General features: G+C 54.2%; 1 protein-coding gene across 4 annotated transcripts; it reads right to left on the reverse strand.

Annotated features, from left to right (window-relative positions):
• Positions 1 to 3,232: 3,232 nt before the first annotated feature.
• Positions 3,233 to 27,593, reverse strand: SPARC (secreted protein acidic and cysteine rich; the record flags this gene model as incomplete). Of its 4 annotated transcripts, XM_080698539.1 has the most annotated exons (10): positions 27,589 to 27,593; positions 14,940 to 15,008; positions 13,772 to 13,828; positions 13,093 to 13,180; positions 10,631 to 10,752; positions 9,831 to 9,951; positions 7,899 to 8,032; positions 7,208 to 7,356; positions 4,554 to 4,702; positions 3,233 to 3,261 (listed from the first exon to the last, which is right to left on the reverse strand). In XM_080698539.1, the coding sequence occupies exons 2-10, from the start codon at positions 14,994 to 14,996 to the stop codon at positions 3,233 to 3,235; spliced, it is 906 nt and encodes a 301-aa protein (XP_080554665.1). In that variant the 5' UTR covers positions 14,997 to 15,008; positions 27,589 to 27,593. The 4 variants fall into 4 exon arrangements, with proteins under 4 accessions (XP_080554665.1, XP_080554668.1, XP_080554667.1 ...); XM_080698542.1 differs by lacking the exon at positions 27,589 to 27,593 and having other exon boundaries at positions 13,772 to 13,822; positions 14,940 to 15,114; XM_080698541.1 differs by lacking the exon at positions 27,589 to 27,593 and having other exon boundaries at positions 13,772 to 13,825; positions 14,940 to 15,114.
• Positions 27,594 to 27,814: the final 221 nt, after the last annotated feature.

The following is a 27,814-nucleotide window of genomic DNA, read 5'->3' on the forward strand; positions in this document are numbered from 1 at the left end:
CAGCCTCAGCTACTTAGTGAGGCTCTCAGCAACTTAGTGAGACCCTGTTTCCAAATAAAATAGAAAATAGGTCTGGGAGTATAGCCCGGAGGTAGACAAGCCCCTGGGTTCCAGCCCCAGTACCACAAAAAATAAAGAACAGAAGGAAGAAAGAATAAAAAATAAGTCTGGGAGTATAGCTCGAAGGTAGAAAGCCCCTGGGTTCCATACCCAGTACGGAAAAAAAAAAAATTAAGAGATTGGGGTGCTACAACTTCTAGGTGTGACACCAAAGACCCAGCTCCACGAGCTGTGGCAGCTGAACGCCTTTCCTGTGCTTGTTTCTCAGCTCTAGGGAGCCTCGGCCCACACCGTGGCACTCGCCCTCCAGACCTGCACGGGCTTTGGGAAGTGTGATGAGCTGGAACAGCCCTGTCCGCAGAGCGGCCTGTGACGAAGACATCGACACCTGCCCTTTTCCATAGGACAGCCACCGCCACGCGTGGCTATGATGCGCTGAAGGTGTGGCTGCGGTTACAGGAACTGACTTTTTTTTTCTTTTGTGGGTCTGAGGATGGAACCCAGAGGCATTCGACCTCCTAGCTACACTGCCTGCCCTATTTTTTTTATTTTTATTCTGTAATTGAAACAGGGTTTCACTGAGTTGCAAAGGGCCTCACTAAGTAGCTGAGGCTGTCCACGAACCATGATCCTCTCTCTGATCTCAGCCTCCCAAATGCTAGGATAACAAGCATGTGCCACCATGCCCAGCTTTTTATTTTGAAACAGCGCCTCACTGAATCGCAGAAGGCCTAAGTAGCTGAGGCTGTCTGCAAACCGCGATCCTCCAGTCTCAGCCTTCCGAATGCTGGGATTACAAGCGTGCACCACGCGCCTGGCTATGGAACTGACATTTTCGTTTCAATCTACATAGCCAGCCGAGCATGGTGGCGCACGCTTATAATCCCAGCATTCGGGAGGCTGAGACTGGAGGATCGTGATTCGCGGACAGCCTCAGCTACCTAGTGAGGCCCTTTGCAACTCAGTGAGACCCAGTTTCAAAATAAAGAATAAAAAATAGGGCAGGGGATGTAGCTCGGAGGTCGAATACCCCTGGGCTCCATCCCCAGACCCGCAAAAAAAAAAAAAAATCTACATAGCCACACATAAGTGGTGGCTACCGCATAGCAGGGTGCCGCACTAGAATACTGCGAGGATATGCCTAGTATCATTAAAATAACAGCAAATTCAAATGAAGAACTAATATAGTAATACCAGAGTAATGTCAGAGCAAGACTGGAATGCTGTCCTCCTGGGATGGCCTCTCATGCTCTCCCACATCGCACAATTTATATGTAGTTGTGCGATTATTTATATATATATTATTATTATATATTTATTATTCATAAAGGATATTATTTAATATATCCTTCAATGGACCAGAAGCCCCGAAAGAGCACAGGCTTTGTCTGCTTTGCCGCAGCTGTGTGCCCAGTGCCTGGTGTGGAACTTGGTGTGGAGTAGACACGTCGCAAGTTATCTGTTGAATGAATGAATGAATGAATGAATGTGTGATTAGTGGAAGGAGATAGTGTCCTCGCCTGTGGAGGTGAAGCGCAGTCATGAAAAAGGGTCCGAGCATGGGTTCACTTAAAACGTTATCAAGCCAGCGGGGTGTGTGGCGCACACTCGTAATCCCAGCATTCGGGAGGCTGACGCCGGAGGATCGCGGTTCATGCACAGCCTCGGCTACTTAGTGAGGCCTTCTGCAACTCAGTGAGACCCTGTTTCAAAATAAAGAATAAAAAATTAGGGCTGAGGATATTGCTTGGAGATAGAATGCCCCTGGGTTCCATCCCCAGTACTGCAAATAAATAAAAAAATAAAATAAAAAATTCAAAAAGGATCCGGGCATGGTGGCGCGCGCTTATAATCCCCGGGCTTGGAAGGCAGAGACAGGAGAATCGCGCAGGTTCAAAGCCAGGCACCCTGGCTTAAGAGACCCTGTTTCCAAAAACAAAAAAATATAAAATAGTTCTGGAAGTGTAGCCCAGAGGTAGAAGGGCTTCCAGGAACCCCAGTACCAAAAAAAAAAAAAAAAATTCAGAGGTAGAATGCTTCTAGGTTCCATTCCCAGTACCACAAAAAACAAAACAAACAGTTAGTTACATGAGTGCTCACAGAAGCCCCGTGTATAGCAGGTGTGTGTGCGTGTGTGCAGGGCTGGAGGTGTGTGTACAAAAGCACGATCACGTGTCTGTCCATGAGGGCAGGGGAGATGCACGTGGCCACCCGTCTGTGTCAGGGCGATGCCTGCCTATGACTGGGACACGCTGCAGAAATCACCCAGGAAGGCCGTTTCTCAGTTGTTACTTTTTATTTTGAAAGATTTGTCAAACTCTTCCCCTCACAGCGAGAGTTTGCACGATTAATAAGAAGCAGCTTTCTCATGAAATGCTTGGAGGTGAACGAGTTCTCAGCCTGTGAGATCCGACCATCCCATTGACTCTGAAGTTCCTCTGGATTAATAGGATATTACAAGGGGGGGGAGAAAAGAAAGAAGTGCTAGAAACCTTAGGACAGCCATCTAAATGTGAAGAAAAGATACAAGCAATTCACCCGGCTGCTTTTCAACTCTACCTCTCGCTCTTGATTTTAGCTCTCCTGCCTCCCGTCCAGTCCCTGGAGCCCCTGGCGTCCCCAAAAGAAGTTAGGAGATCAGGAGGCTCGTGGGATGTGCTGGCCGATGACCTGAGGCCCCCAAAATCAAACAAACAACCTAAAGTGAAAAACTGGGCTCTGAACAGGCCCCAGCGTCCTCCTCTCCATCACCGCCTGGCCAGCAAGGCTTCGCCATCTGTGCCTGGCTCGGCTTGCCAGCATGGCGTCTCTGTTATCCTTCCTCTACCCACCTCCAAGACCACCCGGGGAAGACCCCAGGCAGCCGACACCCTGAAATCAAACGAACGCGCATGTTTCAAGCAGAAAAAGAGACAGTCTGAAGAAGTGTCCTGTGTCCAAGGCGGACGGGAGCGGGTCGGGAGGAAGGGGGACTGGAATGGTGACGGTACAAGAGTGTCTTGACTTGGGTCACAATTTCCATTTTTAGCACCGTTAATGTGTTCGTTGACATCTATGTTAGCACCTTATCCCCAGGCGGAACGACAACCATCCAAACATTTTTAAACATCAGGGGAAACAGGAAGGGGGGAGGGCTTAGAGAGAAACTGGGCACTGCAGGAGGAGCGTGGCTTTAGATGACAAGGTCCTTGTCGATGTCCTCTGCAAAGCAAGAGAGAGATGGAGTTAATATCAGCACCTAAGCCGGGCGTGGTGGCGCACGCTTGTCATCCCCGCGCTTGGGAGGCGGAGACAGGAGGATCGCGCAGGTTCGAAGCCAGCCGCGTGCGCTGGCTTAGGAGACCTTGTTTCCAAATAAAAAAATGTAAAAAATAGGTCTGGGAGTGTAGCCCGGAGGTAGAAGGGCTTCCAGGAACCCCAGTACCACCAAAAAAAAAAAAAAAAAAAAAAAATCAGCGCCTAAGCTGGGTGTGGTGGCGCATACTTGTAATCCCCACACTTGAGAGGCTGAGACAGGAGGATCGCACAGGTTTGAAGCCAGCCTCAACTACTTAGTGAGACCTTGTTTCCAAATCAAGTATAAAATAGGTCTGGAAGTATAGCCCGGAGGTAGAAAGCCCCTGAGTTCCACCCCCAGTACCACACACACACACAAATCAGCTCCTAAACCGGGTATGGTGGTAGGCACTTGTAATCCCAGCATTTTTGAGGCTAAGACAGGGGATTGTGAATCATAGATAGCCTCAGCTACTTAGTGAGGCCCTCTGCAATTTAAGGAGAACTTGGTTCAAAATAAAGAATAAATAATCAGGCTGGGGCTGTAGCTCAGAGGTAGAATGTCCCTAGGTTCCATCCCCAGTGCCATGAAAAAAAAAAAAAAAAAGGTAAATTAAATTTAAATTAAAAAATCACTGGGCGTGGTGGCACACACTTGTAATCCCAGAATTTGGGAGGCTGAGACAAGAGGATCGTGGTTCATGGACAACCTCAGCTACTGAGTGAGGCCCTCTGCAACTCAGTGAGACCCTATTTCAAAATAAAAAATAAAAAACTGGGCTAGGGGAGTAGCTCGGAGGTAGAATGCCCCTGGGTTCCATCCCCAGTATTACAAAAAGAAAAAAAAAAATCCCGACCCTATGTGGACAAAGATACACTTGGGGGCGGGGTGGGGGGTGGGGGGTGGATTCCCAGTACTCCGGGACAGGGCCCAGGCGCCTGCCAAGGTCTTGGTGACTGGGAAACCCTGGTGTCCCTGTCCCTGGCTGCCTGGGGCTCAGGCTGCCAAGTTCCTCTTCCTGTGCCTTTAAGACCTCCAGTTCCTGGAATAGGGCTTGGCTTCTATCTACTGCTCAACCTGAGACCTTCGGCCGGACAGAGGGCCGCTCACCCCGGAGAGCACCGGAGTCAGGTCAGCACAGAGCAGTGGCTTGGGGTGGGTGGGGGTGGGCGTGGTGGGGTGGTTCCCACGCTCCCGCGCCTGCGCAGATACTCACGCTCCTTGATGCCGAAGCAGCCGGCCCACTCGTCCAGGGCGATGTATTTGTCGTTGTCCAGGTCGCAAGTCTCAAAAAAGCGGGTGGTGCAGTGCTCCATGGGGATGAGGGGCGCGCGCAGCGGGGCCAGCTCGGTGTGGGACAGGTACCTGGGGGAGGAGGAGAGGCCTGAGCGCGGGAAAGGCCGTGCTGGACCCGGGATGCTGGGCCTACCCCCGGCTCACGGCGTGGTTCCTGGAGCGCAGCGCCACGGTGCCCTGAGCCTCAGTTTACCCCTCCCTCAAAGCAGGGGAGGAACTGATTGTAATTTCCCGGGGCCTTTGCTATTCTGAGGTTTCTCGGGCTCCATAACCGAGGTCTCAGACCACTAAACGGTTCCCTGATTGGCCAAGAGTTGGAGGCACAGACACTCAGAATCAAACTGTAAGCCCGGTACTTGGGAAGCTGCTGAGACAGGAGGATTGCAGGGTTCGAGGCCAGCCTCGGCATTTTAGCAACCTAGCCAGACTGTGTTTCAAAACAAAACAAAAAAAAATCAGCAGCAGCAGCAGCCAGGCACTGCAGCACACACTTGTACTCCCAGTACTTGGGAGGCTGAGGTAGGAAGGTCATAGGTTCATGGACAGCCTCAGCAACTAACTGAGACCCTGTTTCCAATTAAAAAATTAAAAAATAGGATTGGGGGTGTAGCTCGGAGGAAGAATGCCCGTGTGTTTAATCCCAACACCAAAAATAAAAATTAAATAAGGCTGAGGGTGTAGCTCAAAAGTAGAATACCCCTAGGTTCAATCCCTGTACACGCTATGCAGTGTACACACACACACATGTGCACACACACGTGCACACAAATATGTCGGCCCCTTCTGTTGCTGTAGGTCCACATCTGGCATGAAGCAACAGTGCAGGTCTTCTCAGGTCACACATTCACACAGCTGCAAATGCTTAGGAAGGGTCTAAGGGGAGCCCAGCAGACATGCTGCTGCGTGGGGGAGGGGTAGCTCGGAGGTAGACCGCCCCTGGGCTCCATCCCTAGTACTACAAAAAAAAAAAAAAAAAAAATCCAGACCCTATGTGGGTAAAGATACACTTGGGGGCGGGTTTGGATTCCCAGCAGGGAGGGCAGAGGGGCTTCTTCAGAGAACGGGCTCCCGCCTGGCCTGCGGGGAGGCCCTGTAACACGTCTCCCTCTATTGTCCAGCCCGTCCTCCCTGCTGGCCCTGGGGACTCCAGAGCACACAGATGACTTTTCTCTTTTCTTTCTTTCTTTCTTTCTTTCTTTCTTTCTTTCTTTCTTTCTCTTTCTTTCTTTTTTTGGTACTGAGGATGGAACCCAGGGGCATTCTACCTCCAAGCTACACCCCCAGCCCTAGTATTTATTATTTATTTTGAAACAGGGTCTCACAGAATTGCAGAGGGCCTCGCTAAGTAGCTGAGGCGGGCCGCGAACCGCGATCCTCCTGTCTCAGCCTCCCGAGCGCTGGGATCACAAGCTGCGCCCACCACGCCCGGCTGCCTTTTTTCTTTTCCCCAAGTCTCCAAGTCACTCTATCCCCAAAGGGCTCAAGGGACCTCTGTGGCTCCAGCCTTCTTTTCTAGCCTTCAGAACCCCCGTCCTGTCCGACTCCTGGGAGGAACCGCATCATCTGTGTCCTGCAAGGAACACTCTCCCCTCTCTTTGTTTTACTGGTGAGAAAACTGAGGCTCAGGAAGAGGGGGGTACACACGAAAGGCCACCGACGGCTCGAGAACAAGAGGAAGAGGCCGTGGCTCCCTCCCCCTGGCCAGAGCGCTTCCCCAGATGCGGGGTCCCTGGGCTCCAGCTGGAGACCTCCCTCCTGGCCCCACCGTTGCCATGGAATCCAGCTGCTCAGCTGAGTTCCAGATGGTCCCGAGACTTTTCCCCTGTGCTCCACAGTGAGTGACTCAGTTGGACCCTGCCCACAGCAAGAGCCTGGGAGAGAAGCAGCTGGGAGCTTCCCAGGGCGGAGAGCGGGCGGCCGGCATGGCGGCACACGGGGTGGACCGAGAGTGCATGCGCGAGCATCCCCTGGCCTGTCCCTGGACACGGCTCTGAGCGGGGAAGGCCCCTCCTGTCCCCTCTGCGTGACATCTGCTTCTCACAACCAGAAGAAAGGATGAGCAGGGATCTGGGGTGGTGGCTTCGTCTGGGGCTGAGCAGGAGAGCTCGCTCCCATCTCAACTGAAGACCCAAAGGACAGGATCAAGGCGAGAACCTGGCGTCAGCTCTTAAACTCCCTGCCTGGGACAGGGCTGGGAGCATAAGAGACACACTGGGCATGCGCCCGCTGGCCGCCCAGCGCCCGCCTGCTCTGCATGAGGTCGCTCGGTGTCTGTAAGGCACCTGCAGCCCTCCAGCCAGGGGCCGGCACGGGGTGGGAATCGGCTGAATTCTATAAGCACTGCCGGGTCTGTTGGGGCTCACGCACTGCTGGGGGGTGCTCTGCTCCCGTGCATTCTACTGAAGGGCAGTGAACCCACAGGGCCCCGCACCCCCTGGGCGTCTGATCCCCCATCCTCACCCCCCCCCTAATGGGTACCAGAGCCCCAGCCCCTGCAGACTTAGCTGGTGTCTCAGTGCCCACCGGCACCGAGCACCACGCAGCCCCCGTGGGCCTCAGGGCCTGGGGTCTCACCCGTCAGTGGGGTGCTGGTCCAGCTGGCCGAACTGCCAGTGCACGGGGAAGATGTACATGTTGTAGTTCTTCTGGAAGTCCCGGGCCAGCAGCTCCACGGGGTGGTCACCGGCCTCCAGGCGCTTCTCATTCTCATGGATCTTCTTCACCTGCGGGGCAGAGACAGGAGGTCCAGGGAGGCAGCCGGGCCTCCCGCCTCCACAGGAGGCCAGGGCAGGCGGAGGCCCGCCCAGACCGCAGCGCGCCAGGACAGGCGGGAAGGAAGCGGCGGCAGCCAGAACCAGCATCTCATTCGCCAAAGTGGGGGCCCGGGATGCTCTCGAGGGGCTCGCCACAGAGCCCCCCACATCGAAATCACCAGCGCTCGTGTTAAAACTCAGCTTCCTGGAGATACTGATGCAACAGGCCTAAGGTACAGCCCAGGAAAGTGCATTTTATCAGCACCCTGGGGTGCTCGAAACACCCATTAAAGCTGAAGATCCACAGAATCCAGAGGAAACAGGACCAGGGGGTTTGCGTCTCGTGTGCTTAGCACGAGGCCAGTTGAAGGGGGCAGAGCTCTTGCTACCGGCCTCTCAGAGCCTTTGAGACGTTCAAACACGCCAGGAGCCGCGAAGGCGCCAGCGGCAGCCCGTGTCCTGGTACCCGGGGTCCGTGCCCCCTCGGGGCCAGGCGGGAGCGGGGCACTCACGCGCAGCTTCTGCTTCTCGGTCAGGAGGTTGTTGTCCTCGTCCCTCTCGTACAGGGTGACCAGGACGTTCTTGAGCCAGTCCCGCATGCGCAGAGGGAACTCAGTGAGCTCGGAGTCCAGGCAGGGGGCGATGTCTAGGGTCCAGAGCACAAATCAAATCGGTCAGCCCAGACCCAGCTCTCCCTCTCCGAGGGCCGACGCGCTGCCTGCCCGGGCCGCTGTCTACCAGGCCTGACTCCCACACCACGTCGACCTGTGACCTTGGCGCAGTGGCTCGACCTCTCTGAGCTGGTCTCTTCACAAGACAATGAGCAAAGGGGACCGTGTGGGGAAGGATGCTCTGAAAAGGCGGACGTGCACAGGCACGCCTGTGGCCCCGGCCCCAACCCCCTCGCCCAGCAGCTCCTACGCCCTTCTCTGCGGCGGCCCTGAGTGCGATCCTGGCTAAGGCTGATCCCACGCTGGCGGGCCGAATGTTAGGAGGCGTGTGAAGGGGTCAGGGGCTGAGGAACAGCATCTCCACGGGTCCAGTTTGGCGGGATTAGGGGTAGAGGATTCAGGCTTGCCTACCCTCTAGAACTCTCTTAGACCATGACATCATTCTGGCCTTTGGGACTCAGAATCCCCGCACACCAGACCCGGAGGTTTGATCCACACCCTCCTTCTTCCTGGACTCGTTAGAGGTCAGTGTGGAAGGAGGGGCAGGGTGGCCTGGGGCTCGGCCCTCTGTGGGTTAGGACACGTGAGCTGGGTAGTGGAGGGCATCATGGTGGCCTTGCTGGGCATAGGGTGACTGTCCTCAGAGGACAGCCAAACCCCCCGGTACGGGCTCCCCCCCGGTACGGGCTCCACAGAACGTGCCTTACCACTGCCAAGAACCTCCTGCCACCCTCCTGCCATAAACCTCGCCTCCCCACTCCCCTCCCGGGCCCATAACTAGCAGACCAGAGCTGACCACAGGAGAACCCAGTTTCCGGCCACTCTCGACCTGTCCGCAGCCCGTACACCTGAGACAGGTGAGCGGCTGTCCTCGGTGCCACCTGAACTAGAAGGGCACTGTGGATGCCGTGTTGCAGGGGGAGCAGGTGTGCCCCTGGGCACCTCAGATGATGGGGAGGAGGCACCTGGTTCAGGTGAGGCTGCAGCTGGGGGCACCAACCAGGGCCACGGGCACCCCGGCATCCCTTCCCCCAATGCCCAGCTCCTGTGTCTCTAGGGAGCAGTTATCATGTGTCTATAAAGAGGGAGATTGGAGTGTAATGGGTTAAAAGGGCCAAACTGACAGGCGGGCTCGAGTTCAAATATTTTTAACATATTTTGAGCTGGGCGTGGTGGTACACGCTTGTAATCTCAGTCCTTGGGAGGCTGAGACAGGAGGACCACAGGTTCACAGCCAGCCTCGGCTACTTAGGGAGACTCTCCAAAACTTAGTGAGACCCTGTTTCAAAATAGAGAATAAAAAATCGGGCTGGAAGTGTAGCTCGGAGGTAGATTCCTCCTGGGTTCCATCCCCAGTTCCACAAAGAATAAAATCGGGCTGGGGGTGGAGCTTGGAGTAGAATGTCCCTGGGATTCATCTCCAGTATCAAAAAGAATAAAAATAAAATAAAATACTTTGTAGGCCCAGGTCAAACATTATTTTTTCTTTACAGTGTCGAAACAGGAAAGATTGGCCCTAGCCTTCTAAAGGAACTTCCTCATCACTAGAAAAAAGAAACGTGGTATCCTTGGGTGCTAGCTGGGAGCTGCAGATGCCTTCCCAGCTTCTGTGACTTGCTGGTTCCTTTCCTGGGAGCTGCTCAGACTCCACAGCTGAGCAGGACCAACTCCGAGACAGTGATGTCCTCTATGAACGGCGGCCCGTGGCTCAGGACCCTCACAGAGCCAGCGCTCCCTCCCGAGACCAGGCCGGGTGGGCCGGGCCGGACTCACATTTGCAAGGCCCGATGTAGTCCAGGTGCAGTTTGTGGCCCTTCTTGGTGCCCTCCAGGGTGCACTTGGTGGCAAAGAAGTGGCAGGAGGAGTCGAAGGTCTTGTTGTCGTTGCTGCATACCTGTAAGCCAAGTACACAGCGCCCCCATCACACACAGCGCCCCCATCACACAGCGCCCCCATCACACACACAGAGTCCCCATCACACACAGCGCCCCCATCACACACAGCGCCCCCATCACACACAGCCCCCCCATCACACACAGCGCCCCCATCACACACAGAGTCCCCATCACACACAGCGCCCCCATCACACACAGAGCCCCCATCACACACACAGAGTCCCCATCACACACAGCACCCCCATCACACACACAGAGTCCCCATCACACACAGCGCCCCCATCACACACAGCGCCCCCATCACACAGCGCCCCCATCACACACAGAGTCCCCATCACACACAGAGTCCCCATCACACACAGCGCCCCCATCACACACAGAGCCCCCATCACACACAGAGTCCCCATCACACACAGCGCCCCCATCACACACAGCGCCCCCATCACACACAGAGTCCCCATCACACACAGCGCCCCCATCACACACAGCGCCCCCATCACACACACAGAGTCCCCATCACACAAAAGCTGGAGAGGCCCGGGGTCGGGGTTGGGAGGGGGCTCTTCTCTGAGTCAGCTCCCCTGGGCTCCAGCAGGGAACCTGGATACCAGAGGTGCACAGCAGCACCGGCAAGCCCGTAGCTCTCTGGGCAGACGCTCTGGGTCTGGCAGGACTTACCTTCTCAAACTCGCCGATGGGGGCGGGGCAGCTGGTGGGGTCCTGGCACACGCACATGGGGGTGTTGTTCTCATCCAGCTCGCATACCTTGCCGTGTTTGCAGTGATGGTTCTGACAGGGGTCTGGGAGGGCACAGGGGCACAGTGGTTAGCGCCCCTGGATCGCCATGTCCACCCAGCAGAGCTCCGGCTGACAGTCCTTGGGGCCCCACGCTGATCCCAGCTCCTCCAGGGGGCCTGGAGATCAGCATTTCTGCAAATGGTTGCCTCAGTCTGGGGGTCAAAAGCAGGCACTTTAGGGGGGGCTGGAGGCTCAACCTGGGACTCAGAAACCTTGGATGCCAGAGGGCTTCCTGTGCTCTCACTTCTCAGGTGGCCCGTCACGGTGAGCCATTTCTGAATTCTACAATGGACTGGCTGGTACAGCTTGGAAAGCCACCTGTAGTTACTGGGTCTGGTAGTGCTCTCCTGTGGTCCCAGTACTTGGGAGGCTAAGACACGAGGATCGCAGGTTTGAGGTCAGCCTCTGCAACTTAGTGAGACCCTTAGCAACCTAGTGAGACCTGTTTCAAAATTTTAAAACCGGGAGCCGGGCGTGGTGGCGCACGCTCGTAATCCCAGTACTTGGGAGGCTGAGACAGGAGGATCGCGGTTCGCAGCCAGCCTCAGCTACTTAGTGAGGCTCTCAGCAACTTAGTGAGACCCTGTTTCAAAATAAAGAATAATTTATTTGTTTTTTTTTCTTTTGGTGGTACTGGGGTTCCTGGAAGCCCTTCTTCCTCCGGGCTACACTCCCAGACCTATTTTATATTTTTGAAACAGGGTCTCTTACGCCAGCGCGGCTGGCTTCGAACCTGCGCGATCCTCCTGTCTCCGCCTCCCAAGCGCGGGGATGACAAGCGTGCGCCACCACACCTGGTCAATAAAGAATAATAAAAAAATTTTTAAAAAAAGGCTAGAGGTGTAGCTCAAAGGTAGAATGCCCCTGGGTTCAATCCCCAGTACTGAAAAAAAAATTTTTTTAACTAGGGGTGGAACAAAGCTGCCCACTATACTCACGGAGCCAGGGAGACTGGAGGCCCTGCCCGACAGACCTAAGTCGGTAAAGGATCAGGGAGAAGGGCTGAGACAGCAGAGCCAGCTGTGCCTGGTAAACAGGGACGCAGAGCGGAGCAGGAAGGAAACGGACTCAGTAGACGCCCCTCGGCTCCAACAAAAACTCTGCGCCCAGCTCACGCCAAACACCCCAGGGGTCCCCGAGTGTCCCTCAGACCAGCGCTCCTTCTGGCCAGCCCTCCTGAAGCCTGGTGGGGTGTCCTCGTCACCCTTGTCTGCAGAGCTCTCCCGGGGTCTCAGCGTCTCCCCAGGCCCGGGCCAGGAGCTGCCATCCTCCTGGCATCTGAGGTACAGACAGCGAGCCGTGCCGGAGACGCCTCGACCCCAAAGTCCTCGCTCTAGGCACAGAGCCCTCACTCAGGCAGGGGCAGGGCCATTCCTCTCCCGTGGGTGGCGCTGGGACTTAGGCCAAGTTTTTGGGTTTTTGTTTTTTTTGTACTGGGGATGGAACCCAAGGGCATTCTACCTCCAAGTGACACCCCCAGCCCTAATTTTTATTCTTTATTTGAAACCGGGTCTCACTGAATTGCAAAGGGCCTCACTAAGTAGCTGAGGCTGTCTGTGAACCGCGATCCTCCTGTCTCAGCCTCCCGAATGCTGGGGTGACCAGCGTGCGCCACCACGCCCGGCTTACGCCAGGTTTTACCTCCTTGGGGACCTTGGTTCTTTCTCGGGCTGAGAGAATCAGACAAGGTCCTAACTGTGAATGAATGCCCCCTATCTCTGTTCTCAGATCGTCTCCTCCCAGGGAGCCTGGGCCCAGGCCAGGGACCTCGGTGACAGGATGTGACCGAGACCTCAGTGGGATTACGGAACCCAACTTTGGAATCAGGGCAAAGAGCTGAGGGGGAGAAGGCCATTTCCAGCGGGGGAACCTCTCTTCCTGCCATTCATAGGGCGGATGGCCGGGCTATAAATAGATCTTTCCGGATTCCAATGGGGCGGCCAGAGTATTCCCAACCTCCAAGACAAAGCCTCCCTTCTCCTTGGCCCGCTGAGACCGAGCCCTGCATTTCTTTCTTTTTTTTCTTTTTTTCATTTTTTTCTTTTTTCTTTTTTTTTGCAGTCCTGGGGATGGAACCCAGGGGCTTTCTACAACCCCAGCCCTATTATTTATTCTTTATTTGGAACAGGGTCTCACTGAGTTGCAAAGGGCCTCTCTAAGTAGCTGAGGCTGTCTGCGAACCGTGATCCTCCTGTCTCAGCCTCCCCTCCCGGATGCTGGCATTACAAGCACGCGCCGCCACGCAGGCATTTCTTAAAGCAGCAAGCTCTCAGGGCTGCCCTTGGGCCGGGCCGGCCGCCCGGAGTGGCCTGGACATGCCGGGTCGTTCGGGGGACACCTACTTTCAGCCACCACCTCCTCTGCGGCTTCCTCGGCGCCATCCTCAAACTCTCCTACTTCCACCTGGACGGGGTTGGCTCCCACGGGGACCTGGGATGGAAGGAAGAGAGTGAGACGGGGTCCCCACGCCCACCCCAGACAGGCGGGGTGTGTGTGGAGAACGGGGGCTGCCCGAGCTCCAGCTGCCCCCAGGGACCCGGGCGGGGAGCCGCAAGGTGGGCTGGGAATTGTGATTTCACCTTAGAATTTAGTACTGGTTTATTAGTGCACGAAGGCAACCTATTATTAATCTCCTGTTAAACGTCTTACAGTGCCTTGGGATTCTGCCTAGCAGCGCCCTTGGGCACCGAACAAGAGGGGGCCCTGCCCGGCCCGCCCTGCCCACCACCCCAGCAAGTCTCCTTTCATTTCATTTACTCGTGGGTAGACTATGGGCGATCGTGGCAGAAAAATGAAAAACAAATGCTTTCAGAATCATGGCTCCAGCTGTAGGTGGAGGGCCGAGGGCTTGGGACACTTTCAGGGGTGTGTCAGGGTTGAGGGGACACTGGATTTACGTCCGTGCTTGCCTGCACCTGGGGAGGAGGCGAACGCCCCAACCCAGCATGGAGGCCGCGATGCCTGTGTGCGCTGCCCCGGGGCGGGATGGGCGGCAGGGGCGCAGGTGCCCGTATGGCATACCTCGGCCACGGCTTCCTCCACCACCTCTGTCTCGTCAGGCAGGGCTTCCTGTTGCTGCTGGAAGAGAGTGGGGTTCAGAGAGCTCAGGGCCATGGCCAGCTTTGCATCCCAAGGGCCTGCCTCTGGCCTGGACCGTGGCTAGGGGGCAGCTACAGTGGGGGCAGGGCCGGGAGGAGCCGGGCACCACAGCAGCTTGCCTTGTTTATTTATTTTATTTTATTTTATTTTATTTTAGGTAGTGGGGATGGAACCCAGGGGCATTCTATCTCAGAGCTATACCCCCCAGCCCTATTTTTTAGTCTTTATTTTGAAGCAGGTCTCACTGGCTGCTTGGATTTCTCACGGACTGAGAGGCCGCGCGATCCCTGTTCACTGCTGGCTGCTGAGAAGTTCGTCTTCATGGTGCATTGAACGCTCTCTTCTCTGGACCCCCACGTCCCCTACCCCACACACTACAGTTCTCCTTGGCCTGCTTTTTTCCCCCCGAGTTTACTGGTTTCAAAATTATTTTTAGCTACATGCAGTAGGACATGCCTGTAATCTCAGGAGTTGGGAGGTTGAGACGGGCGGGTGGCAGGCTCAGCCAGCCTCAGCAGCTCAGCCCCTGCTTCAAAATTAAATAAAAAAAAAAAGCTGGCTATAGCTCAGAGGTAGAACAACCATGGATTCAATCCCCAGTAACACAATAACCAAGAATATATATATATATATATATATATATATATATATATATATATATATATAGTTTTTGTGGTATTGGGGTGAACCTCAGGGGTATTCTTCCTTTGAGCTACACTCCAGACCTTTTTTTTTTTTTTTTTTTTTTTTTTTTTCAGAACTAGGAATTGAACTCAGGGGCATTCTACCTCCAAGATACACTCCCAGTCCTATTTTTTATTCTTTATTTTGAAATAGTATCTCATTAAGTTACTGAGAGCTTCACAAAGTAACTGAGGTTGGCCACGAACCTGTGATACTCCTGTCTCAGCCTCCCAATACCGGGATCACAGCGTGGGCCACAACATCTGACTTGTATTTTTTTTTTTTTTAAGACAGTTAACCTGAGGTGGGGATCCCAGACCCCTCTGAACATCCAGGTTCAGGTTCAGAAGCCCCGGAGCTGGCGATAGGAGGTGAGACCCAGAAGATGGGACCCTTATGTACTTACAGGAGCCGCCATGGCCCTCCCGGCCAGGCAAAGGAGAAAGAAGATCCAGGCCCTCATGGTGCTGGGAACCTGCAGGAGAGAGGCGAGCCTTCAGAGAGGGAGGCCTCCGGAGTTCCTGGGACGCGCCACTCTGTCTTAGATGGTAAACGGTGGCGGGGAAGTAGGTGGGGAGGTGTTCCGTGCGGTTGGTGCTAACTGGACTTTCGTTTCCCAGTGGCTTAGAAAGCTCTTCCTTAAATGAATTCACATTCTGCCTCCCCCAGCCCTGATCACAGGAGAAGACAGTCTCCGCGGAGTGCTAGGGCGTCTTTAACATCTCTAACACTCATCTGTCCTTCTCTTAAGAGAGAAAGAGGGAGGGAGAGAGAGAGAGAAAGGGAGAGAGAGGAGGTGGCGAGGGGGCTCAGAGCCTCCGCAGGAAGCTATAACCAGCAGGAAATTAATAAAGTCGCCTTTTTGTCTTCTTTCCGTTTGTTTTTACAGTTTCCTTTATTTATGACAAAGGTGCTCAGAGGTTTCCAGTTATGGTGATGACAGACTGCTTTCTAAACACATCCATTTAACTTTTGAAAAGGCAGTTTAATGCCGGGCGCGGTGGGCACGCTTGTCATCCCCGCGCTTGGGAGGCGGAGACAGGAGGATCGCGCAGGTTCGAAGCCAGCCGCGCTGGTGTAAGAGATCCTGTTTCAAAAATATAAAAAATAGGTCTGGGAGCGTAGCCCGGAGGTAGAAGGGCTTCCAGGAACCCCAGTACCACCACCAAAAAAAAAAAAAAGGCAGTTTAATGAGAGCGCAGGGCTAAGAGTCAAGCCCGGGCGATGCCCCATCAGGGGCCCTCCACCCCTGATGCGCCAAGGTTATTTCCTTTCCTACTTCTGCAAACTCTCCTTCCCCTCCTCTTCTCCCTCTTCCTCCTCCCGCCCACCCCACAGTGGGGGAAATGGAGGGGCAGCGACCTCTCGCCAACATGGGTCTTGGAGGGTGATCCATGGCGACGTGAGGGCGGCTACGTTTTTCTCTCTTCAATGCAGAGGGCAAGCCCTTCCTTGGGTCCTGCAGGCAAACCATTTAAATGGGTCTACATGTTGCAGAGAAGATGTTTGCTGAGCTCTAGAAAGTTCCCCTGCCTGCCCTGCTTATACTAAGACCTCACTGCCCAGGTCCTGAGCTCTAGACGCTCACACTCATGTCTGTAAAGGATGTGGGGGCAGAGCCTCCTTGATGATTCAACATCAAACCACCATCTGTCAGGGGACTGCAGTAGAGACTTTTGACTTTGTGTGCTAACCAGACCCTCATTTCCAGATGGCTTCAGAAAGTTCTCCTACTCCCATTCAATTTCTGCCTCTCCCAAACTTCTCCTTGTCTCCCGCATCTTTCTATGGCCATGCAGAACAAGTCTGCTCCCTCCACCCCCAAATAGCTTTCCAGTTAAGGGCGTCAATGGCCATGTCTTCCTTCTTTTGTCCCCCAAATTTCCCCATCAGGCTCATCACCCCCAGTTTCTTCTAAGACTTCTCAGCTGATCGAGCATGGTGGTGGGAGGTCCCCAGAAATCAAGGAATTCCTCAGATGGGAATTATATATTGCTTTTGCTGTTGTGTGTGTGTGTGTGTGTGTGTGTGTGTGTGTGTGCGTGTTTGTTTGTGTGTGTGTGTTACTAGGGATTGAACCCAGGGGATCCTACCTTTGAGCTACACCTTCAGCCCTATTTTATTTTTATTTTGAAACAGGGTCTTGTTAGGCTGATGAGACTCTCATGACTTGTGGAGGCTGTCTTCAAACCTGAGATCCTTCTGTCTCAGCCTCCCAAGTACTGTGATTCCAGGTATGCACCATCATGCCCATCAACCAAGGATTAAATGCCAGCTCTCTAGTTCTATCTCAATACTGTCTTGGTGCATTGGTTAAGTCCTTTACCGTCTCCAGACCTTGGTTTCCCCAACTGTCAATTGAGAGGGTTGGATTAGGTGTACTTAAAGGTAGTAGGCTGAGTCCTAAAGTGCTCTTACAGTATCACAAGCAAGGCTGGGTGTGTAGCTCAGTAGTAGAGGCCTGGGTTAAATCTCCATCCAGAACCTTCTCATCACTGTCATTATCCCCATCATCATCGACACCATCATCATCAATAGTATCACCATCACCGTCACCGTCACCATCATCATCACCATCGTCATCATCGTCATCAGCATCACCATCAGCATCACCATCGTCATCAGCATCACCATCAGCATCAGCATCCTCACCATCGTCATCATTATCATCAGCATCACCATGAGCATCACCATCGTCATCAGCATCACCATCAGCATCAGCATCATCACCATTGTCATCATTATCATCAGCATCACCATCCATCATCACCATCGTCACCATCATCATCAGCATCACCATCGTCATCACCATCAGCATCACCATCATCATCACCATCGTCATCAACATCACCATCAGCACCACAGGCACATGCTGGTCCTGACACATGACACCAGAGCTGGTCCCCTCCTCTGGTGTCACCCCTCCTCCCATGGACGATGGTATTTGGGTAGCAGGAAGAGGCAGAGAAAGAGCAGACAGCATAGTGATCCTTTTGGGCACTCACAGAGACAGAAATCCTATTTCATGGAGTGTGTTCAAATTAAATCTAACGGGAATTTAAAGGAATTGACCCGGGAGCCTGGCATTGCTTCATGATGGCCCCACTCTCAGAGGAGCCCAGTCTTCCTTTTCCAGGCGGTTTCTGGTATGTTCTCTCCCCTGACACAGATGTTTACTTGTCTCCCCAGTCTCAAATGGAAAAGAAATCTCTTTTCTTACTTCCTCATTTGGGAGACAGAAGCTAAACAGCTCCTGCTGCGGCTCTGGGCGAGCGAGACAGGAGAGAAGTCTAAGGAGCAAAGCAAGACTGGCAGCCAGAGCCAGGAGGAAAGCCAGCCGTCGCCGAGACAGCGCCAGAGGCCAGGTCCCTGCAGGAGGCCGGGCCGGGCTGGAATCGGCTTAGGGCGCCCAAGGACCGGCGCCCTGCAGACACGCCCGCATCATGACCAGGCCTGCGGGGGCCTCTCCAGCTGCTCACACCCCCTCCTGGCCCCCATCTCTGGCCATGGGGGGCCGAGAGGGAGGGGAGCAGCTGAATTCTTCTGTGTTTACAGATACACACCGTGAGACACCTGACTCAGGCTCTCTAGCATCCCTGAGCCGGGCGTGGGGGCGCGCTTGTCATCCCCGCGCTTGGGAGGCGGAGACGGGAGGATCGCGCGGGTTCGAAGCCAGCCTCAGCTACTTGGTGAGGCTCTTGGCAACTTAGTGAGACCCTGTTTCTAAATAAAGTATAAAATAGGTCTGGGAGTATAGCCCGGAGGTAGAAAGCCTCTGGGTTCCATCCCCAGTACTGGAAAAAATAAATAAAAAATACAGCATCCCTGGTCAAAGGCTGGGGCCCACACTGCCAAACCAGTGGGTACCACAGTCACCCCAGCCTGGCCAGGGCACAGGTCAAGCCCCCGCATTCAGGGTTTAGCGACAGTGACCCTTTATCAATGGAACCTAGGTCTAGCGTGCCTAGGGACAACGTAAACACCCTTCACATGAGTCAGGGCTGCAGTAAAACGTCCTTCTTCCTGTCTCTTTAGTGTGTGACAATGCATGCATGTATGTATGTATGTATGCATGCGTGTATGTATGTATGCATGCGTGTATGTATGTATGCATGCGTGTATGTATGTATGCATGTGTGTATGTATGTATTTATTGCAGCACTAGGGATTGAACCCAGGGGCCTTCTACCTCCAAACTATACCCCCAGTCCTATTTTTTATTTTTTTATTTTTATTTTTTTTGGTACTGGAGATTGAGCCCAGGGACATTCTACCTCTGGGCTACACCCCCACCCCTATTTTTATTCTTTATTTTGAAATGGTCTCACTAAGTTACAGAGGGTCTCACGAGTTGCTGAAACTGGCCAGGAACCTGCGATCCTCCCGTCCCGGCCTCCCATTTTTTACTCTTTATTTGGAAACAGGGTCTCACTGAGTTGCAGAGGGCCTCACTAAGTAGCTGAGGCTGGCCAGGAAGCTGCGATCCTCCCATCCCAGCCTCCCAAGTACTGGGATGACAAGCGTGCGCCACCACGCCCGGCTCCGATTTATCCTTTTCAGAGCACCATCATATTCTGCCATCCTACTGAGGTCAAGGCAAGTTTGGTCCTGGGGATGGAGCGCAGGGGCATTCTACCTCCGAGCTACATCCTCAACCCCTCTTTAGGTCTGCCTAAATTGTTGAGGCTGGCCTCAAACCTGTAATCCTTCCATCTCAGCCTCCCAAGTACTAAGATTACAGGCCCACAGCACTGCACCTGGCTAAGGCAGCTCTTTTTACCCAATAGTATAGGCGGGAAGACCGAGACCCAGGACAGAGCCTGCAACGGCCGCAGGCTCCAGGGAGCAAGGGGCAGGACTGGGGCCCAGGCAGCCGCCTTCCTCCACAGGCACGTGCCCTCCTGAGCACCCCCCAGGAGCTCACCCGAATGCGGCCCAGCCGGGCTGATCTGGCCCACAGCACCTGGAGAGAAAACACCTAGTCAGGGCAGGACCCGGAGGTGCAGCTCCCTGGGCTGGTGGCCACCGAATGCAGACAGCCCTGGGCCCCGCCCTGCCGCCGCGGCTCCATCCTTCCTTGGGCCGTAATTGCTCTGGAGGGAGCTGAAAACCCGTCCTGGGCTGCCAGGAGGCCCCGGCGCTTGAGGTCACTTGTCTCTCCTTGAAAAGACTCTGAGAATGGAAAAGTACAACCAGCCCCCACCCCATCCCGGCCGTCCTCCCTGGGAACACAAAGGCGTCTCGGACTCTCTCTGGACACCGAAACTCCCCGGGAATCTCAGAATCGCAGTTTCAGACTGGGCAACTCTGAATCACAGACGACTCTCGGAGCAAAGCGCAGAGCCAGTCACGACATTAAATCTGATCTGAGTGGGAATTGCTTACGGGGCAGTGCAAAGCAAAGAGCTTTCCGAGACCTTGAAAACATCTCTGTCGGCCTCGTCCGGCGTGCACCTACGGGCCACGCGTGCTGATGTTTGAGTTTGTGTTGCCGGGGACTGGACCAGAGGCATTCTACCTCTGGGCTAGACTCCCAACCCATTTTTGGCAGTTTTGCTTTGAAACAGGGTCTCACTAGGTTGCTAAGTTGGCCTTCAACCTGCGATCCTCCTGTCTCAGCCTCCCAAGAACTGGGATTACAGGCTTGTGCCACCATGCCTGGCCACATGTGGTTACTGAATATTTGAAATGTTGCTAGTGCAACATTTGGAATTAATTTATGGAGTTAAATAGACACATGTAGCTAGTGGCTACTCCAGTGCACAGCGCTTGTGAAGGTAATGGAGCAGGAAGGGAGGCTCCCGGCATGGGCTCTGGGGCCGGAATACATAGGTTCAAATCCTGCCTTCGCCACCGAGCAATAGCGTGGCCTTTGGGAATCGACTTTACCTCTTTGAGCCTCAGCTCCTCCATCTATAAACGGACATAACAGACTACCTGCCTGGAAAGCCTCCCGAGAGGCTAAAAGTAAAGAGGCAAACCGGGCCTGGTGTCAGTCCGCCTGCCAGCCCAGTACTTGGGAGGCTGAGGCAGGAGGATCGCAGGTTCGCAGCCAGCCTCGGCCATTCAGTGATGCCCTCCACAACTTAGCAAGAGAGAGAGAGAGAGAGAGAGAGAGAGAGAGATGAATGAAGGGCATCTTAGAGTCCAAGGACCCAGCTCCTCAACCATCCAGGGCAAGGACCCCATATTTTTCATTTGAGGCCCAAGGAAAGGGGTGTTGAGGTGAGCAAAGGCGCTATTGCCCCTGGGGCTGGGGAGACCAGCCCAGCCTCCAAGGCCAGGCAAAGGCCAGGCCCGGGCTGGCCTTAGTGAGCTGCTGATGCAAATTTCTTCAAGCCCCCACTGTTCGGCTTGGAAACGCGGTGGCTGCACAATCACACATCACTTATAAACAAGCCCAAAGGGAGGAAAACGAGCAGTAGGCTGGTGCAGGAAGCCATGCCAGGCCCTCCTGCGGCCAGCGCTGGGCGGAGGTCGCCGTGCCCATACAGAGGGCACTGCAGCCGGCGGCGGCACTGTTACTACGGCTCCTGGACCCGGACCAGCCGCAGTGGCTCAGAGGAGGCCTCCTGCAGGAAGAGTCCGGTCCCTAAGAGCAGGTCAACGTTTCTCCCAGCTCACGGCGCAGACTCGGGATTCTTCTCACTCCTGGTCTCAGCTACCCTGGCCTGTCTGCAGGCTGCTCCAGCGATGTTCAAAATTATGTATGGAAGGCAGATGCTCTCTTTCAAAGAAGACTCCTCCGGCAGACATGCAATATTTCAGATGCTGAGACTTTTTGCATTTGTTAAAACATGTGAATGAGCCGGGTGTGGTGGCCACGCCTGCCATCCCAGTACTTGGGAGGCTGAGACAGGAGGATCGCAGGTTGGAGGACTGTCTCAGCCATTAGTGAGGCTCTCAGCAACCTAGCACGACCCTGTTTTCAAGTAAAAACCAAAATAGGGCTGGGAGCGTAGCTTGGAGGTAGAATGCCCCTGGATTCAATCCAGGTGCCACTAAAACAAACAAAAAACAAAAAAAAAAACAAAAAACACATGCAGGCCGGGCATGGTGACACACGCTTGTAATCCGAACATTTTGGAGGCTGAGACTGGAGGATCGCTGTTCAGCTACTTAGTGAGGCCCTCTGCAACTCAGCGAGACCCTGTTTCAAAATAAAAGACTAAAAAAATAGGGCTGGAGCTGTACCTCGGAGGTGGCATGCCCCCTGGGTTCTATCGCCAATACCATAAAAAAACACATGCAAATGTAACTATTTAATAAGTAAGCTTGAAAATAAACTTTAAAAAATAGAGTAGGCTAGATGTAGTACCGGATGCCTGTGATCCCGGTACTTGGGAGGCTGAGACTGGAAAATCACAGGCTCCAGGGAAGCCTCCGCAGTGTAGCAAGACTCTCTTCAACCTAGGGAGACCCTGTTTCAAAATAAAAAGTAAAACATAGAACTGGGGGTACAGCTTGGCAGCTCCACCATACACACAAAAGGAGGAGGAGGAGGAGGAGGAGGAGGAGGAGGAGGAGGAGGAGATGATCCCTATCAGGGTTTGGATGCTACCTAGGATTGGAGAGCTTCTGGGACTGGATTTTGGAGGCGGCTCCAGAATTCGAGGCTGGAATTAGCCCAGCTGAGATTCCATGAAGGCTCCCAGATGCCACGTTTCACTGTGGCTAGCAGAGGCGCCGGTTGGGTGGGTGGGGACTCCTTGGCGCCCTCTAGGAGCTGCCGCTAAATCAGGGGTGGCCAGGAACAGAAGGAATAAGAAGTAACATCAAAGTGTCCCGCCTGCCCTGCCTGAAAAGGCCCAAGAGATGCCAGAGAGCAAACGCGTGGCACAGCCGCCTATCCACGCCTGCCTGTGCATGTGGCAGACATTACTAAACGATCCTGCACCCTTTACCCCCAGAACCTGGAGTCTCATGAGAGCCCTGGGCACGGAATTCTTCAGGGCAGCCTTAACCATCAGCGTGGCATGGCCAGGCCTGGGAAAGTTCCTTCCCTGCCTCTTGTTCCAGAGACAAACTTGTAGATTGATCCTGACGCCATAACTAGCACAGAGGACTCCAGAGAGATCACCTCGCAGGAGAGGGGTTGGCACTTAGTTTCTGAAAGAAGCCAGGGAGAGTTGGTGTCTCTGTCCCTATTTTCGCTACAGACACGGAGATCTCTATATGGCTCGCGGGGTCGGGGCAGAGTTGATGTGCTAAGACAGCTCCAGGCTAGGGAGGATGCTTTTTTCCTAATAATTCTATCAAGTCTCTACTCGCCAGCTCTGCTCAGCTCAGCTCCGCTGTCCCCGTGTTCACAGTTGAAGATGAGAGAGAGCGGGAAGGACCCAAATTCTGTGCTGCAGAGAAGGGCGGCTTCTGGCCGGAAAGCTCAGCCCCAATCCCCAGGCTGGCCGGAAAGCTCAGCCCCAGCCCTCTATTTTCTCTGTGAGGCAGAAGCTTGGGAGGGAGCCAGGCAGCGGCAGCAAATGAGCAACCTCTGATTAGCCACACAGTTGTTGGGCCTTTGGGCCTAATGACCGAGCCATGTGGACTGGGAGAGTCCGCTGCGGGCCAGCCCGGGAAGGCAAGTAGCGCTAATCACTTCTTTTCCTTTTTTTATTTTTATTTTTTTATGGGTCTGGGGATGAAACCCAGGGGCATTCGACCTCTGAGCTACACTCCCAGCCCTATTTTTTATTCTTTATTTTGAAACAGGGTCTCACTGAGTTGCAGAACGCCTCACTAAGTAACCAAGGCTGTCCGGGAACCGTGATCCTCCTGTCTCAGACTCCCGAATGCTGGGGTTACAAGTGTGCGCCACCACGCCCGGCTCAGTAATCACTTCTTATCCAAAAGGCATGGTGGACATCCAGAAGATTTAAAACACATGGTGGCCTGACTCCAACACCAACCTGCCTTCCCAAGCTTTAATTCCTCTCTCTAAGCTTCAGGGGCAACCGGTGGTGTGAGTCCGCACCACACACCTGTCTGCTTGCCGCTTTTCCATTTGACTGTTTGCATACCTCACGGTGTGTCTGCAGTACGGCCAGACCTCAGCATCTGTTTGTCCGGGTCCTCATTGATAACCGTGAGAGTGAGTCTTCGTTTGTTTCAAGATGGTGGCGCACAACCGTAATCCCAGTACTTGGGAGGCTGAGACAGGAGGATCTCGGGGTCAACACCAGCCTCAGCAATTTAGCGGGGTCCTCTGCAGCTTAGTAAGACTGTGTTTCAAGTGAAAAATAAAATAAGGCTGGGGGTGCCACTCAGAGGGAGAATGGCCCTGGATTCAATCCCCAGTATCACACACACACCAAAAAAAAAAAAAAAAAGATATACAGGGAGAATGTGTGTGTGTGTGTGTGTGTGTGTGTGGACAGCTGAGGGCTTTTTCTAGCCGTGCCTATGAGTGCCGACTGGTGAAATGAGCATGTCTACTCTGCGTGGCCCTGGGTTTGGGTCTGGCCCTGTTTATCTCACATGCCTGTCTCCACACCTCCACAACCTCCAAAGTCAAGTATCAGACTGTTTACCTCAGCTCTCCCCTCCCCCTTTCCTATTTATAGCTTATTCTCAACAGAGAAGGCTGCTGTTTGGACTAGCAAACCCTGCTCTGCCACTGGGTGAGGAGTCTGTACAGATGGATAGAGTTCAGCATGGCCGCTAGGCCAACCAAGATTCCTCCAGCCCTCCCTCTTGCTCTGTTTTCTTTTCTTTCTTTCTTCTTTCTTTCTTCCTTTCCTTCCTTCCTTCTTTCTTTCTTCCTTCTTCTTCTCTTTCTTTCTTTCTTTCTTTCTTTCTTTCTTTCTTTCTTTCTTTCTTTCTTTCTTTCTTTCTTCTTGTGTGTATGTTACTGGGGATTGAACCCAAGGGCATTCTACCTCTGAGCTACACCCCAAGGCCTAGTTTTCATTCTTTTTTTTTTTTTTTTTTGGTGGTACTGGGGTTCCTGGAAGCCCTTCTACCTCCGGGCTACACTCCCAGACCTATTTTTACATTTTTATTTGGAAACAGGGTCTCCTAAGCCAGCGCAGGCGGCTGGCTTTGAAGCTGCGCAATCTTCCCGTCGCTGCCTCCCAAGCGCGGGGATGACAAGCATGTGCCACCACACCCGGCTCATTCTTTATTTTGAAACAGGGTCTCACAGACTTGCAAAGGGCCTCACTGAGTTGCTGAGGCCGTCAGTGATCCTCCGGTCTCAGCCTCCTGAATGCTTGGATTACAGGCCTGCGCCACCACGCCCGGCTCTTATTTTTATTTAGAAACATTCTTGCTCCATTTTCAATGGGTAGGAAGGAAAGGGGGTGGTTAAAAACATAGGCTAGCTCTTCCTCTGGACAAACTCAGTGTCTGGGGTTTGAATTCCCAGGGCTTCAGACCTGGAAGGATGCCCAGAGACCATCCAGCTCAGCTCTCCCATGTAACAGACTGAAAAACTGAGGCCAGAGTGGGCCAACAGCTTTCCCAGTGTCACACACTCTGGGTTAGGACACGTGTATGTTTGTGCCCTGGGCCAACGGAAGGCACAGCACAAAATCAAATGAAACCAAAATAAATTTAAACATTATGATTGGGGGGGGGGGTGTTCTGGGGATGGAACCCAGGCACTTTCTGCCTCTGGACTATACTCCCAGACCTGTTTTATATTTTATTTGGAAACAGGGTCTCACTAAGTTGCTGAGAGCCTCACTAAGTACCTGAAGCTGACTTCGAACCTGCGCGATCCTCCTGTCTCAGCCTTCTAAGTACTGGGATTACAAGCGTGCGCCATGACACCCGGCTACAATGATTTTTTTTCAATGTCTCTCTGCACTATTAGTACAGAGGAGTCCTATGCAAACCCCAGTGGGAACTATCAAAGGAAAAGAGCTGCGGGTGATTTCACCATAAATCCATGAGTTCTAAAAACTCATCTTACAGCCGAGCATGGTAGCGCACGCTTGTAATCCCAGCACTTGGGAGGCTGAGACTGGAGGATCACATGGGTTCGAAGCCAGCCTCAGCTACTTAGTGAGGCTCTCAGCAGCTTAGCGAGACCCTGTTTCCAAATAAAATAAAAAATAGGTCTGGGGGTGTAGCCCAGAGTTAGAAAACCTCTGGGTTCCATCCACAGTACCACCAAAAACATAAAAACTGATCCTAGTAGCAGATGCCTCCCGGGCATTATTACCCCATCACATCCACAAGCTACGATCTCAAGCTGGTGGGTCTTCAAGCTCTAACAAAGGAGGGAACCGGAGCTCAGAAAGGAGACCCATTAGTTCAAGGTCAAAGGGCCCCTCAGTGCTCAGCTAGACTCAAAATCCTTGACTTCCAAGCCCGGTGCAGGAGCTGGTCCAGCCCGTAGCTCCGAGGATCCTGGGAAGCGGGCAGGATCGGACTAGTTAGCTGTGTTCCTGTATTTATGGGAGGGGGGCTTTCGGAGGGAGTTTCCCAGGGTTTTAGACCCCTCCCAGCCAGCAGGCAGAGACCCTGAAAAAAGAGGTTACCGTGGCAACTCGCATTCCTGGGAGCCTGAGTCACCGCAGAGAAGAGCCTGGGGATGGGTGGGACTTGGAGAAAGTTTTCAAAGTTGACCCCATCCCCCGCAACCCCTCCCGGCCCCTCCCGGCCCTGTCGAGGTGGCAGCGGAGGGCTGAGTTAACCCTCTCCTGGCCAGGCCACTCCCAAGCCACGTCTTCAACCTCCTGCAAAGATCCATTGTTTCCCCTTCCCACTCCAGCACCCCCAAATCATGTCCCTTGGCGGTCGTGGGGGGTCAGGCACCCTTGGAGAATCTCTGAAGCCTAAAAGCTGTGAACAGACACTCTCTCTGTCTGTACACACACACGCGTACACACACACACACACACACACACACACACACACACACACAGAGTTTCAAGGGACTTGCTGCTGCCCTGGATGTGGACTTGGTTAAGAGACCTTCCTTGGAAGTCTGACCGCCCCAAAGATGTCCAGTCCTCCGACTTTACAGGGTACGCCGCCAAATCCAGGGCTCACGCTCACCTAAGACCACTCACACACTGCGTGCCTGAGCCCACCACCCTATTCTGCATGGCTGGGGACAGTCAGAATCTAACCCTGGAGAATGAGGGGCCGGAGACCTCTTCTCAAGTGCAGTACAGCTGCCCTGCCTCAGGTTCCGAGACATCTCAACACCCCAACACCCCTTCCTCTGGCTTCCTGGGGGGGCGCAGGAAGCCACCGACACCTCCGAGCAGCCGACGGGGGTCAGGAGGGGCGCGGGAGGCTTCTAAGGACCACCCCCCAGCCTCCCCGGGCTGGATCTCACCCTGCGTGGAGTTTGTGCTTCTTACAACAGTGGGGTGCGGACGTGTCTGGAACCTTCTCCTCGGCCTCCCTCTTCCCCTCTGTCTGCAGCAAAGCCCCGCCACGCCCTGCTGCTCTGCACCCCGCGCTGCCCCTTTGGACCTCTCATTCTGGGGCTCCCCGGGGCTCCATAGTGGCTGGCGAGTTCCTGCGCTGTCCATCGGGCGCAGTGGCCAACCCCGGCTGTCTGGGCGACGGTGCCACTTCAGGCTGGAGGGTGCGGGCGGGGTTGGGACTGCCTGGGGTGCGGTGTAAGGCTCCCTTTAGCCTTTCAGAGAGCACTTTTCATTTGCGCAGAGTCCCTCTTGGGACACAGAGCCCCTGACCTAGAAATCAAGTGGAGGAGGCTCCCTCTGGGACAGGGAGCGGGACAGACCCCAGCGACTGCCAGGTTCCCGGAGCTGCCGCGGGGCTCAGATTCCAGGACAGGAGCGGCTGCCACTTTCACATGGGGGCAGAGGACAGGACGGGCGGGCAGCCTCCGAAACCCGAAACCCCCGAAACCAGAGACCGAGTAAAACACGGCGGGGGGGGGGAGAGAGAGAGAGGGGAATGCTCCCACAAAGATGTACAAAAAGATTATTTTTTGCAGACCTACAAGGGAGAGCAAGTGACAGGGTGAATCCCTCATCTGCAAAGCCAGGGATGCCGCTCCGGGCTTTGAGGCTCGCCCGACCCGCGCCTCCCCGCTGGAGCTGGGGCTGGAGAGGTCTGGGCCAGAGACTCACCTCGACGGCGAGCAGGCGGCGGCGGAGCTCTCGTCTGCTGTCTGCCGGAATGTGGAGGGGTTTAGAGACAGCGCCCGGAAGCCACTCGGAGCTCGGGGCTGGGTCTGGCTCCCCTCCGCCCGCCCGCGGTCCCTCCTCCTCCTCTGTCTCCTCCTTCCCAGGCCTGCCTCCCCCTCGGCCCCAGAGCCAAAGATAACTCTCTCTCCTGGATTTCTTTCTTCCTCTC

The sequence above is a fragment of the Muscardinus avellanarius genome, assembly GCF_963383645.1.
Source record: "Muscardinus avellanarius genome assembly, chromosome: 7".
Classification (NCBI taxonomy): Eukaryota; Metazoa; Chordata; class Mammalia; order Rodentia; family Gliridae; genus Muscardinus; species Muscardinus avellanarius.